Raw genomic sequence first — 15,530 nt, forward strand, 5'->3', positions numbered from 1 at the left:
ATATATATATATATATATATATATAAAAAGTTAACAGAAAATGTAAGAAAACAGCATAAAATCAGTATAAAATGTGAGAAAAAAACTATAAAACAACTGGAATGACTGGTGGGCAGATGGACCTATTGCAACCCCGGCAGACACCATGGCGTAGTGTGGGACACAGACACTGATGTTAGACTCAACCCCCTTACCAGTGTGAGAATGAACAGCAAACAGGCACACCAACATAGGGATATCTTTCCCTATTAACCTTTGCTCCTACCACTGGGTTGGTTGTTCTCTCACTCTCCCCTTACTCTCCCCCAACCTGGGTGGCACCCCTCCCTTTTGCCTGGTGGGTAACCCCCTGCCATCTGTCAACTCCCAACCCCAGAGCAGGATGGGCAGCCTGATCTGACGGGTCCCCTTCTGTCCACCCTTTCACTCAGATGGGCATCTTCACTACTGTCCCCTCTTTCACCCCCTCCCACTTCTTATCATCCAACTACCACCTTACTTTCCTCTTTTTTTATGTTAAAATATCTTTGGCAGCGCCTACTAAATTGCTAACTGAAGTGAAACCAATTTTCACGATTTTGCGACACGGGGACGTCATTTCCGGTTGTTCAATAAACAGGAAATGACAATTTTGCAACACAAAAATGGTATTCTGCAAAATCTTAACAGAATAGTTAATTCCAGGGAAGGGGGGAAGAACTACCAGTGACAGAAATGACGTCCAATGACATTATTTCCAGTTCACTGATTTGATTGACAAACCGAAATTTTTCCTGGGGCAATTCTGAGATATTTATTGTCGCTCCACAACAACATTTGCTGTTGGGCGATGAGACTTTCCTCGATTGGAACCACTTTGCTTATGTCATCTTTAGCCAAATTAATTTCCATGTGATTATCATCAAAGTATCAAATTATATCAAATCATGATATATCATGATTTGATACAATCAATAGAGGCGTGTTGACCAAATATTTCAGCCACGCTTTAACCACTCGCTTTCTTACTAACCCAATAAGGCACCTGAGACCATCTTACGGGCAATACGGCATTCTGGCCCCAGGGATGATTGTGCCTGTTTCGGGCAATCTCCCTTGGCAAACGATGGACCATCATGTTGACTGAAACAGGCACATTGATCACTTGGCCCAGAATGCCATATCATTTGTGTGTCGTAACCGAGGAGAAATAAGCCTCTCTGTCACTAACTCCAACTTCAGTGAATGTGATAAAATTTCTGGGTAGACAAAGCTGTTCGACTTAGTACTGAAATGGTGTTCTTAAAGATTCTCTGCAGCTGTTACCACTAAATCCAACTTCAGTGAATGCAATAGAATTTCTGGGTAGACAAAGCTGTTTAACTTAGCACTGGGAAATGCAGTGTATATCAATGGTGCATCTTTAGCAGCTGGTTTCTTTGTCATTTTTGAACCATAGATGATCGCAAATGTAGCATACAGAACAGAAATCATTTTTCATAAATATCCTTTCAAACTCTTTTTCTAGGTGTAAAGAAAAGGAGCTTGATTATTTAAACTCATCTTCTCCACAATTGGAGAAATGTTCCATTGTACATAATTAATACTCACTTCGGGTACGTTATTGTTAGATGGAGCAGCGGCATTGCTGGTTGAAGGCACTGCTAAATCCAATGCTTTATTTTCTGTTTTTCTTTTATGTAATAGTAATTGTGGCATGTGATGCAAGAAAGCAAGCATATGAGCTTATGTAGCATCAGCTAAAAAAAAAATAATAAATAAATAAATAAAAGAAATTCATTTATTTAACCTACCAACTTCCACAACGACAGATGGAAGTTTGTTCCAGCAATTAACCACCCGCTGGCTAAAGGCAAATTTCCACACATTTATTCTACAGCTGTCTTTCCTCAATTTGAATTTATGTCCCCTTAGGTTCGTAATCTAAACAAGTGGAAGAATCCCATCAGAATTCAGCGTGCTCAACCCATTCAAGGCCTTGCACACCTCCATCAGATCACCTCAATCTCGATAGTCTGTCATTCTCTCACACTTATTGCTACCCCATCTTTATTTTATTAGATTGGCCTGCTCTATACATGACAATGCTCTGCATTTGACTTCGACACCATTGATCACAAAGGCTATAGCAGTGTAGCATCCAGTCCCTTTCACTGCTCAGAGAGTTATTGATGTGAAAACATCAATAGTGGCACCTTGCAATGGAATATAACAAAAATGCAGATTGCAACAATACAAGTGTTTGTATTGTTCCAATCGTACTATTCAACAAATGGCTACAAATATGTGGGTAATTAGGCTATTGGCTTGGATTTCGCTAACCTCTTCCAAACATTGATTCGGTAAGTAGTGGCTGGACACTACTTACCGTAGTGGATGTGTGCATAAAACATTACATCTCTCATACTAAATGTTTTGGACTGAAGTATGATGGTAATGTTACTAACGATGCTAATGTTAACAGTAACATTGGTTAGGTAGGTAAGTAGTGGGCGTGAGCATAAAACGTTACTCGTTCATAACTTCGGCTCTAACTGTTCGATTTTAAAGCAGTTCTGATTTTCATCAAAGATGCTTTCACATAATACATCTTTCATGCATACAGGGTACACACACACACACACACGGTTTTTTATTTATTTATTTTTTTTTTTTCACTAGGCTCTTCCTGTTTGTAGCTTTGGCTACTACCACAGGGTTTTCTCCACCAGTGCTTCATACTCCATACTGCCTGATCCGCCTCCTCGTGGCCCTGGACAGTAAACTAGAATTTTCTGTGTGAAAACACAAGCCCCTAAGCTGAGGCCAAATGAACAACACAACCAACATGACCCACACTAACACTTCACGAACGCTCACTAACCTACATAAATCTGGCCTTTACAGAGTTTTGTATTCATCATATGGCTTGACGAGGAGTTGGGAGAACCCCCGGAGCCACATTTCAGTTAACACTATACTACCCTATAAGTGTTTAGGATCATTGCTTTCTGGGGTTACATGTTCCTGGGAGGACTAATGCTGCTATGTGCTTATGAAGACACTTTGGCACCATGCCGGTGATTGGGATGATCATTATTTCTTCCATATGCCACATTTCTTTGATTTCCTATATTAGGACTGTGTACTTCCTGATCCTTTAATATTAGTTGTAGTAGTAATGGCAAACGATGCAAGAATGCAAGCTTATATAGCAGCAACCAAAAAATAAATAAATAAAATAATAACCTACACACTCATGAGTAGCCTTAAAGAATTTATCTGGTTCTTCCTTGAATTTATTAAAACTATCCGCTTCCATAACAACAGATGGAAACCTGTTCCAACAAACAACCACCGTTACCTGAAGTCAAACTTCCACACACCTATCCCACAACCATCCTTCCTCAACTTAAATTTATGCCCCCTCATGTGTAGTCACAGCAACTAGAAGAATGCCATTCACATTTAGCGTACTCAATCCATTTAAGGCCTTTAACACCTCGATCAGATCATCTCCCCCCCCGCAGGTGCTTATGCTTCAGCGCTTTAGCACTGAAGCCGATACAGCTCAAGGGGGTTTTCTCAAGATGCAGCCTAACAGTGGACTTGTAGAAAGGGATAATCACCTCCTTATCCCTGCTAACAAAGTTTCTGTATCTCAATGACAAAACCCCTTGAGCTGTCCTGGAAGCATCTGCACTGCTCAGAGAAATTATATCTGAATGCACAATTACTCCCAGGTCTTTTTTTCATTTTCCATTACCCTGAGTGTAGTACTGCACTGTTGATAAGTTACTCTGGGATTACTGCTACACTTATGCAGCACCTTGCATTTGTCAAACTTGAACTGCCATTTCTCAGCCCATTGACCCAATTTTCCTAGATCTTGCTGCAGTAGCTTACTCTGGTTACTGTTGTTAAATTTTGATAACAGAATAAATACCAAGTTGACATCTGATTTTTTGTATTTATTATTATTTTTTTTTTATAGCAAAACATCATCAGGAATCTGGAAACACAGATCTGGCTTTTCATTTAGAAATATGGAAAGGAAATATAGGTGGTGCATTAAGGGAAGCTTCCAGTAAAGAAACTTTGACTGACTGGCTTGTGTCACTTGCACCATTAGGTGAGGGTTATTTATTTAAATTTTTTTATTTTTTTAAGATTTATATGCAAGCCCAGAAATTTTAAAAATATTTGCACATTTAAATAAAAATGTTATGTATATCACTGTGTTTAGAATCAGAGAATTATCCCTTTTAACACAAGAGAAATTCTTTTCACATTTCATTGTTTTTTTTAGAATACTGCCTTTAGTGTCACTACTAAGACTTACAAAATGTGTGATAAAGTCAAAAAGATCCCAGACTTGCATATCACATGAAATTAATATAGACACAGCCACTCTCAAAGTACTCTCCTTGAAAGTAATGCACTCTCGCATCCCATAACTGTCTTTTGGTATTGGCTTTTATGTTTTGATATATTCTTTTAGTGATAGTTAAGGCTATTGTGGAACTGTTATGGCCAGATAGCATGGAGAGTATCTTGACTAGATTAAATTAACTTCCTATTCACTGCAGAAGCAGTGGCATAATAAATGTTTTGGAAAGAAAATGTTGTGTAATGGGGGGATCAGGCAAGTAAAGTGGTCACTATGAGGATATGCTACAAGTTAACCCGAATTGGTAAGCACGCACAGGTAAAATTCTGTGTTTAGTCAAAGTCAAGCAAGTTGCACTGCAGAATTTTATGTTGTGGAAAAGGATGTTTTTTGGTAATTTTTACCATATTTTTGATTAATTAACATATCAAATTGTGTTTTATAAATAGTTTAAATAGTCCTAGTCATATTTATTAGCTTATTTTTAAATTTTGCTAGTGATTTTGTAAGTTACGACTTACTACTCATACCACTATTGTATTGGTGTTTTGGAATGAGTATCGTAGCACTTTAATGTAGAAGGAATAGAAGGGTTTTAATTGTATTAAATAGGGTAGCTCAAAGGCTCTAGTCACTTGTTCGGCATGTATATTTTTTGTGTTTAGCTAAGGAATATTTACTTTTTAGCAAGGATATAACTAATTTAACATTGCGATCATTACAGTATAGCGTAATATACAGGGCGTCTCAAAAATACAGGGCATAACTTCAAGAATGAATTCCTCGTATGCAGACAACAAAAATATTTTATGTCAACATAGTTCTGGAAATGCTTGGTTTCTGAGTTTTGAAGGTCTGTCCATGACACTTAACTGTTCACATCACCTTATAGTAATTGTTCAAAATTTCCATCTTCTTCCTTCAATACAATCCACCTTCAATACAGGCCTCACATCGACATCCCATGGACTTGCGAAGACGATGCCAAATTCCTGGCATATTGTCTCACAACCTGCCACAATTCGATTGCGGAGAGGTTCCACGTCAGCTACCGGAGTCAAATACACCAATGACTTTAAATGGTCCCATAAGAAGAAATCTAGTGGGTTTAAATCAGGTGAACATGGAGACCAGGCAGTTGGTCCATCCCCCTACTTCAGGAGTCCTAGATCTTGGTCGTCCTCTGTCGGCAGCACAAAGTGTAAAGATCCCATGTTCACAAAGGCGGCGATGGATACCTTCAAATGTTTTCCTGTCTGGACATCTGGGAACCTTTTGTGGTACAAACGACAAGCCTCCAGAGCATTGCCGTCTGCAAAACCATACATAAAGTGCATATCCGCTTGCTCCTGATTTGAGTATATAGTTGGAACTGAAAACCACCAGATTCTGTCGGTATCTTGTGATGAAGGAAATCACCTGCTGGAGATAAAACATTCCGGTTAATAACTCGAGAACCAAGCATTTCCGGAACTATGTTGATATAAAATATTTTTGTTGTCTGCATATGAGGAACTCATTCCTGAAGTTATGCCCTGTATTTTTGAGACACCCTGTATGTATCTTTAACTTGATAGCATAAGGTATAATGTAAAACTATATAGCATAATGCATATCATTGCATTTAGGATTCTATTAGCTTAGTGTAGTATTGTCAGTTAATCAAGTAAATTTATTAATCTTATTAATTTTCATTGTTAATCAATTTAAATGGAAGTCATGCCTCAGACTAGAGCAGCAAAGCAACGGGCACAAATTAGTGGGAGTGCTGTGGCTTGGGAGAACCGAAGGGGGGAGATTGTCCAATGTACCACAGCCTAAAAAAAACATGCAGCTTGTGAAATATTTGCCCTCCTTTCTGGAACAGGACATGATCCAGCTGAGGAGGATGTCTGTGTACTAGTGCAGAGAGTTTGAAGAAATTAGGCACCAACTCAGCATTCTGATGGGTGTTTATGAGGGTTTAAACAGTATGGTAGATGCCCTCGAAGGAATTAAAATGGGAGGCCCATCAAGCTCTCAGCTGCCCAGCTTGATGTCAGAGCTCACTCTTGAGCATCAGACAACACAGCAACAATCTTTAAGGCAGAATGTGCTGGTCGCACATTCTACGACCAGCGCATTCGCTACGTCTGCCAGGGACAGAAGTAGACGTTTTAAAGCAGATATCATCTTTTAAGGGTACAAAAGGTGATATTGTTGTATATGTTGTCACTAATGACATTAAGAGTAGATCTGCAGACTTACGTAACAAAGTTTTAAAAAAAAGTCACTAGTTAGGTTTAAATTTGAAAGGGGCTGCAATTCTGCCCAGACACTACGATAGGTGGGAGTATATGATGAGAGTCTTGTTAATCAATTTAGCCACAGAGAGATTGTGTTATGCTCATGGGATAGAATTTTTCTCAGCTTGATCTGTGCTTGTTAACAGGAGAAATTGCTTCTACATGGATGGGATACAGAAATAGAAAGGGTGCAAGAATATTTGCTGATGCTATTGAGGCACTGAATTATGAATTGGAAAACTGCAAGCTTTGGGAATACACAGACCAGTAGTTAAACTAGAGCCACAGACCAGTGAAAGTGATTCTTTTATTGCTACTATTGGTACATGCAGCCGCCTGGAAAGGAAATTGTCTGGGATTTCAGGCCCTGCTGTGGATCATGGAACAAATGAATACATAGGCTCTGTTAGGATAATTAAGAGTAAGAAAACATGCATGTATATTTGCATGTACACTAATGCTAGGAGATTTGTAAATAAATTTGATCTAATTGAAGTACTGATTAAGTTGTTGGATGCAGACATTGTAGGAATAGTGGAGATGTGGTGTTAGTCACACATAAGTGATGCCTGAATTTGAATATGGGGAGTACAACATATACAGGAATGACAGACAGGAGAGTAGAGGTGGCAGGGTTATGCTGAAATAGTGAGCCAGCAAATCAGAATGTCTCATAATTCAGGATTTTAACTTTCCAGATGTTGGCTAGAATTTTCAGATTAGCCACTCACACACTAGCATGAGTTTTGTGGATTTCTTGAATGACTGCTTTCTACAGCAGCATGTTAGAGAGGCAACAGGAGGAAGCAGTTCTGTTGATCTGGTTATCAGCACTGACTTTCTATGAATTAAGAATCTGCAGGTAAAAGATCAACTGGCTAATGTGAATTCAGCTAAAGACATAACTACTGTCGAGGGTAAAGGCTTTTGCTCTCATAAGGGTGACTACAGGGGGTCTCAGACAGTTTTTAAATACTGTGCAGTGAGATCAACTGATGATGTTACCAGCATCAAATTCTAAATGGAAAATATTGAGGGAAGTAATCAAAGAAGCTACTAGGCTTTTCATACTAACGAAAAAATACTGTTCTAGGCTCAGATCTTAACAGATGTCAGATGAACTATTGAGATACATAGCAGGGAAGAAATGTGAATGGGATGCATATAAATTACTAGGTGTTTCAGAAGTCTATGGTAGATATAAATTAGTCTGTAATCAAGTCACGGAGGAGTTTAGGTAAGGTAAGGCAGATTATGAGAAGTCTCTTGCAAAGAACACTGCAAAGACTTCTATGCTTATGTTAACAGTAGAAGGAAGGGGTTGGATCACATTGGCCTACTTGATGTTTATGGGTTGATTACTGTGCTCAGGTTGTAGACAACGTGAATAGATATTTTTGCATCTGCATTCACACATGAGGAATTCTTTAGGGTAAGGAATGCCAGAAGTTCATGAATCTCTAAGCTAAATGACTGATAACTGAAAGGAAAGTGGAGGAGAAATGGTTGAGGATAGATAAAAAGCAGTACCTGTGCCAATTGAAATCTATCCAATTACCTTAGTACCACAAATATGGTCAGGAAGACCAAAGCTTGTGTATGAGAAAGCATTAGCTAAGAGAGGAAAGAATGGGGGACAAGGAATTTTTTCATGTATGTGGAATACAAGGAAGAAAGAAGCGAATCATTGGACCCCATTGTGTACTCGGTGTGGGAAACTCTTAGACAAACCAGCTGATGTTGCAGATAAATTGAACAGGTACTTTGCATCTGTCTTTTTTTTTTTTTTTTTTATGTGAACCCCAAACACGAGAGGTATTAGAACCTATAGTACTTAGTACCATGCTTGGGTTGGAAGTTGAGAAGATGAAAGAATATATTTGTTGACATTGGACTTGAACTTCTGTAGATTGTAATTTTCAGGAAATACGTATGAAGGGAGGTTGCTCCAGAAAACGGCAATTGAATGAATAAATGAGGAAGATGAAAAGTTGGTTCTGTGGGTTTGAAGTTGGACAGTAGATGGATGTTGGCTGGTGGCGGCATGTGTTCGGACTGTTTTGAAAGAGCGAGCGGGAATTATAGAAACCAATTCAGAAGAACAGTGCCCATGGAAGTATCTGTGGAAGAGGCATGCAGCAGAAACAGTACGTCTATGAGAAAGCGAGTGGAGAGACTCTGTTAGAGATGAATCATTAATTAACCTAACTACCCTCTTCTGAATGGAATCAAGAAGCCTGAGAGAGGTTTTGGGGGCACCACCCCAGATGTGGGAACAGTATTCCATGGGAGTGCGGATTTGCGATTTATACAGAGTGAGCAGCTGTTTGGAAGAAAAGTAACACCGCAAGTGAAAGAGAAAACCAAATTTTTTAGATGCAGAGGAAGCAATATTTATAATTTGCTTGTGCCAAGAGAGATTAGAAGCCAGGGTAATTCCCAAAAGAGATATATCATTTTCCCTAGAAATCAGAGTGTCACTAAAAATAAGCATAGGAAAAGAAGAATCCTTTTTGCGAGATATAAGACAAGACTGAGTTTTAGAAGGGTTGAAATCAACTAAGTTGTCTTTGCCCCACTGGAGAATTACCTGAAGATCAGCATTTAAGGAATTGGTAGCAGATTTTCGAGAAGTTGAAGCTGATTGAGCAGGACAAGGTTTCTCAAAATGGAAAGTGGAATGCAATGTGCTATCATCGGCAAAACTATGGATAGGATTTCCAGTCAATGGAAGAAGGTCATTGATGATATACAAGAGGAAAAGAGTGGGGGAAAGAACTGAACCTTGGGGGACACCGGCATTAGTGGAGAAGTTAGAAGACAGAGAGCCATCTACCATCACCCTCAGTGAGCGATCAGAGAGAAAACTGGATAACCAATTACTAAAAACAGTTGGCAAACCATAAGATGGAAGCTTGTTTAGAAGACCTTTATGCCAAACACGATCGAAAGCCTTTGAGATGTCAAGTGCAACTACTTGTGTTTCACCGAACCTTTCCATTGAATTAGTCCATAAATGGGTAACATAAGCCAGAATATCACCAGTGGATCGACACTGACGGAATCCATACTGGCGATCATTGATCAGATGGAAGGTTTCTAGGTAGTTTAAGAGTTGGCGGTTAATTGATTTCTCCATTACTTTAGAAAGAGTAGAAGTAATTGCAATGGGATGATAATTGGATGGGAGGGATTTGTCATCCTTTTTAGGAACTGGCTGGATATGAGCAAATTTCAAAGCAGAAGGAAAAACAACTTTGGAATAAGAAAGTGAAAAAAGGCGGCAAAGAATAGGAGTAAGTTCAGGATCACAGGTTTTGAGAACAAGTGGAGAAATACCATCAGGACCTGGAGCTTTCTTAGCATCAAGATTCATCAAATCCTTCTGATATCCTTTTGATGGAAGACCACAGGAGGCATTGAATGGAGCGTGTTGGGAATGGTGGGAGGTGTTTTACGAAGATCATTAATACATGAGCTAGAAGAAAAATGGGATGCTAGCAGGTCAGCTTTATCCTTGGCTGAAATGACAACAGAACCATCTGGTTTGTACAGAGGTGGAAGCAGAGATGGGCAAAAGTTGCGGCAATAGCTTTGGCAGAATGCTCGGCTACCATTAGGGCAAGAAGCAAGTTTTCTACTCTTAGCCTGTTCAAACTCTAGTTTGGACTGATTAATAACTGCTTTACAATTGTTGCGAGCTTTGGTGTAGGCAGAAAATGAAACTGAAGAATTAGAAACAAGCCAATTGCGATATGCAACATTCTTCTCTTGAACAGCCTTAGCACATTTATTGGAAAACCATGGTTTAGATAAAGGACGAGATTTTAAAGTGGAGTGTGGAATAAAGGATTCGATTCCTGCAAGAATAATTTCACTGACACGATCTGAACAAACGTTGACATCAGATGTTTTGAAACAGTAATCCAACCATGGAAAAGAAGTCTCGCAGGTCATCCCATTTTGCATTCTTGTTATGCCAAACAACACGAGGTTGGGAATAGCCATGAGATAAAGGTTCCATTGGAGAAGAGACACTCACCAAGTTGTGATCTGAAGTGCCTAAAGGACATCTCAATTCAACCGTGTACTTAGAAGGGTTGTTTGTGAGAAAAAGATCAAGCGTATTGGCTTTATGATTAGGATTGTACGGTATTCTTGTAGGTAAATGAACAATCTATGCTAGGTCATTAGTAATTGCAATAGCCCCAGCATCTCGACCTGCTGGGTCGATGTGACTAGAAAATGGAAGCCAGCTGGAGTTGTGATCATTAAAATCACCAAGGAAAATTACCTCACTGTTAGGAAAGTTGAATTGGAAAAAGTCAAGTTGCAAAGAGAGGAAGTCAAAGAGCTCCAAGTGATTAGTCGAGTTGGGAGAACGGTAGAGACAACAGATGAATTTTACACAATCAAAGAGAGAATATTCCAAATTGCCAAGTCTCTGACAGGGAATATCAGAACGGACATATGCACAAGTACCACCTTTTAGGCGAAAGGAATCATACAGCGAATAATTTGGGTATCTGAGATGAGCAGTAGTTGAATCAACCGATAACTGAGATTCTGTCAGAAAAAGTAAATGGGATTTGGCAGACTGCAAGTGGAAATGGACATTGTTGAGATATTTATATATTTAAATGTTTAAATATATTTAATTTTAATTTATATGTTTAAATATTTATCATTGATATTCTTATTGGCAGGGTGGTTGACATCAGTTATCACGGTGAATTACTGCAACAAAATCTAACAAAATTTGGATGATCGGCTGAGAAATGGCAAGTGAAATTGAACGTTTCCAAATACAAGGTGCTGTACATGGGTAGCAGTAACTCCAGAGTAACTTATCAACTGTGTGGTACTACACTCGGGGTAGCGGTAAATGAAAAAGAACTGGGGGGGGGGGTAATTGTTCAGTCAGACATGCTGCCAGGACAGCCCATGGAGTTTTGTCAGTGTTAAACAGAAACACTGCTAGGCATTTCTGTTTAAGGAGGTGATTATCACTTTATATAAATCCATGGGTAGACCACATCTTTAGTACTGTATATAGATCTGGAGGCCTCACTTTAGAAAGTGTATAGGTCTGCTGGAATGCAGAGGGCAATCAGATTTGTGAAGGGAACAAAAGGGTGCTCTTACCTTGAAAGGCTTCAGTTCTGCAAATTGCAGCAGCTCGAGACTAGGCACCTGCTGGGAGATCTGATTGACATTAAAGCCTTGACTGGATTGAGTATGCTGAATTCTTCCACTTGCTGAGACTACAAACATGAGGAGGCATAAATTCAAGTTGAGGAAGGATGTTTGAGTATAGATGTGCAGAAGTTTGCTTTCAGGCAGCGGTTGGTTGATTGTTGGAACAGGCCTCCATGTGTTATTGTGGAAGTGGATGGGTTGAATAAATTCAAGGGGGGGGGGACTAATCAAATTCTTGGAAGTTACAGCTGTGTGAACTGTGATTTTTTTTTTTCTGATGCTATATAAGCTTGCTTTCTCACCTCATTTCCATTTTCCACTATTTATGATATATAATCTCTGTTATGTATTGGAGATACATTGGCACTTTTCCAATCCAGAGGAATCTCTCCTGAGTCCAGTGATGCTCTCTAATTAGCCTCAATGGTTCAATGCACTCACTTGCCAATTCTCTTAAAATTATAGAGTATATGCCATCAACTCCAGGAGCCTTACTCAACTTTTGAGCCTACACTCACGTGTAGGCTCAAAAGTTTGTTCATTAAATAATCACTTGAAATTTCAATATCATTAATTACATATTTTTCAATTTCTGAGCAATTCTCTGCTGGCATACTACCGTACACAGGCACTAGTCCAATATTCAACAAAATTCCCCTAACAGAGTGAACATATACAGGGTGATTCACTACCAGTGCGACAAACTTGCAGGAGGTGTAGGAGGCACAAAGACGAATCAGAATCACATAGCATTGCAGGGTCCGAAATGCCTTCGTCATGTGGTAGAGGACATTGAACGGGAGGTCGTGTGAACAGCGATCCCGCTGCAAGTTAGCATTTGCGAACCAGTTCCCGAGGCAGTAGGATTGACGAGTATTCAAATGTTGAACTGGCCGACATGTACCTCATGTATGGAGCTGCGGACTATAACAGGCGTGCCGCTCTGCGCTTGTACCAGGAACATTTCCCGGACAGGCGTGCTCCTCATCATACAATTTTTGCACGTGTGCACAGAAGGTTATGTGAGACTGATTGTTTCACGAGAGGTGCCATGAATCGAGAGCAGACGACGAGGACACCAGACAATGAGGAGAATGTCCTACGTCTTGCAGAAGGCAATCCGAGTACGAGTACTCGAGCGATAGGCCAACGATTGGGTATTTCCCAATCCACTGTATGGAGGATACTGTCAACAAACCAAATGAGTTCATACCATCTGCAACGCTCCAATCATTGTAGCCTGCGGATTATCCACTCCGGAGGACTTTTGCTACTTGGTTTCTTCAACAGAAACGGATTGCAAATGCTGACTTCCAGCGGGATCACTGTTCATGTGACCTCCCGTTCAATGTCCTCTACCGCATGACGAAGGCATTTTGGACCCTGTAATGCTATGTGATTCCGATTCGTCTTTGTGCCCCCCTACACCTCCTGCAAGTTTGTCACACTGGTAGTGAATCATCCTGTATACTGATGCTCACTCATCAAAAGTCAGACTAAATCTTTTACTTTTTGATTTAAGTTGAGCTATTTAATTTACTACTGTTTTTCAAATTTTTCTATATTTTATGAAGACATTTTTTGTGTCCCTTGGGCCTGTAAATATAAAATTAATTTAAATTAATTAATTACAATTCAAAATTAATCAAAAATAAAAAATCATCATTCTAAGGGCCAAGCCCTGTTGCCATAGAGATCTTTTTTCCTCACCACTCATCCCCAATTTGGTGCTTCACTGTAGTTCATTCTTGAGAGTCGGAGCACGTCATCAACTTTATCTGTTGTTTGGTATAATTCTTGGTTGAGTTGTCCTCTGCTTCTTTTCCCTTCAAGCTTCCTTCTAGACATTTACTGTCCAATTATTGTGTCTCCAGAGATGGCCTAGAATCCTTCCTCTGTATTATAATTTTCTTGATTGTTCTTCATGCCTCAGCCACTCTGAGGACCTCTTCATTCGTCTTTTTTTTTTCTCTCCAGTTGACTTTCATCAAGGTTCTCCAGCAAAACATCTCAAATATTTGAATTCTCCTCCAGTCTGTTGCTCTTATTGACCATGTTTCACAACCATACAGCAGTATGCTCCATATATAAATTTTCACGAATCTCTTCCTCCTTTCTTTGTTTATCTTGCTTGCAATAAATTATTTCTTTTTCTTAAGTGCTTCTTTTGCTATTGCAATTCTTCTTTTTATTTCTGAATGGCTCTTGCCATCCTCTTGTATGTTGCTTCCAAGATGTACAAATGCTGGGCCATTTTAACACATAAGTGTGCCTGACAGACGCCAGGGGCCTTGGCCTACTAGGGGCCTCACTTGTTGATCTTAAATAATTTTTTAAAAGACCCTCTATCCCATGTTATTTTGCGGTCGAAAGCATCGCAAACACAGAACATAATGATATACAAATAGTTTTTAGCTTTCTTTAAATAGTTTAAAGTTCTGAAAATATTAATATTTAGAAAAATAATTAACAAATTTAATTCTTGCTTATGATTATAAATTAATAATATATATATAATTATAATTTTTAAGTGTCAGCTACATTCCGTGCAAAGCTTCTCGCATGCAAGGTGATGTCATAGATGCCTTATAGGTCTGCTGCTGGTCAACAAATTTATTGCTCGGCGAATTGTATTATGTAGATTCGCCGCATCAGCGTTATTTCAGTTGGCCACCATACTGGTTCTATTATTTGTCATATAATAACCCTTCAGTCTTCACCAATATAGTATTTTATGTCCTGTTGGTCATTTAAATCAGATAATATCTTAAAATGAAACGGATTTTCAAAAGTGGCGCTGCAAAAAGAAAAAATGCAAAACATCAAGAAGAAATGATTAAACAGCTTCCAAAAGTTACAACCTTCTTTACTAAAACAGGTTTGGATTTAGTTACCACAACCAACAGTAATGATTGTCCTTCAACTTCTACAGCCTCAAGTGCTGAAGAAAAACAAAATACATCCAGTCCATCTGGATGTATTTTGCATCCAGGTCGACCATCATTAATCCTGCCACCAGTAATCCTGTTCCACCTCTAATTCGGACATAATTTCCACGAACGTAATTTCAAATTTCCCGGGTCCGCACACCGACCTGCCACTACTGTTGGTGCAAACTCGTAAACACTGACAAGTCATTCCCACTCGTTTTTCTGCAGTTATTATTATAACCTGCTCACATTTAGCCTCAGCCATGGTTCCAATGCATAAAGGAAGTGCCTCTCATGGTGAAAAGTGCAAACACCATACGTTGTCCATAACAGATAAAGTTTAACTCTGCTTAATTGTAAATTCCAGCAATTTCTCTCAGTTCCTCTTATTTTAGTAATTTACTTTTAGTTAGCCATTCCTTTTTTTTTTTTTTTTCCACAACACACTTGTACAAACTTGCGGAAAAAAAAACACAACACAATATGATGGATAATACAGCGCCCTAACGAACTTGTTTTCACAAAGTCTCCAACAATACTGACAAACTTATTGCAATGTTTGAGCGTTTATTTTATCGTAATTAGTTTTATTGCAGTGCTCCCTGCACGTGCAATAAACTAGTCAAACAACCTTCGTATGTATGCTGTAATAGTATCACACGCATGTGGCCACATATATGCGACATAAAAAAATACTTTCTTTTTTTTCCCTTTTTTTTTATGTATTTTAAGCAAAAAAATGACAAC

The 15,530-nt window shown here is 39.0% G+C and overlaps 1 protein-coding gene across 1 annotated transcript in view; it reads left to right on the forward strand.

Moving 5' to 3' along the window:
• LOC150078036 (uncharacterized) overlaps window positions 1–15,530 on the forward strand; it is a 321,641-nt gene that overhangs the window by 149,737 nt on the left and 156,374 nt on the right. The window contains exon 11 of the mRNA XM_090384437.1: window positions 3,974–4,111. Coding sequence (XP_090240563.1) covers window positions 3,974–4,111 — 138 coding nt within the window. The remainder of the gene's footprint in view (window positions 1–3,973; window positions 4,112–15,530) is intronic.

This window comes from Mastigoproctus giganteus, chromosome 11 (genome assembly GCF_048544385.1).
Source record: "Mastigoproctus giganteus isolate SK-2022 chromosome 11, ASM4854438v1, whole genome shotgun sequence".
NCBI lineage: Eukaryota > Metazoa > Arthropoda > Arachnida > Uropygi > Thelyphonidae > Mastigoproctus > Mastigoproctus giganteus.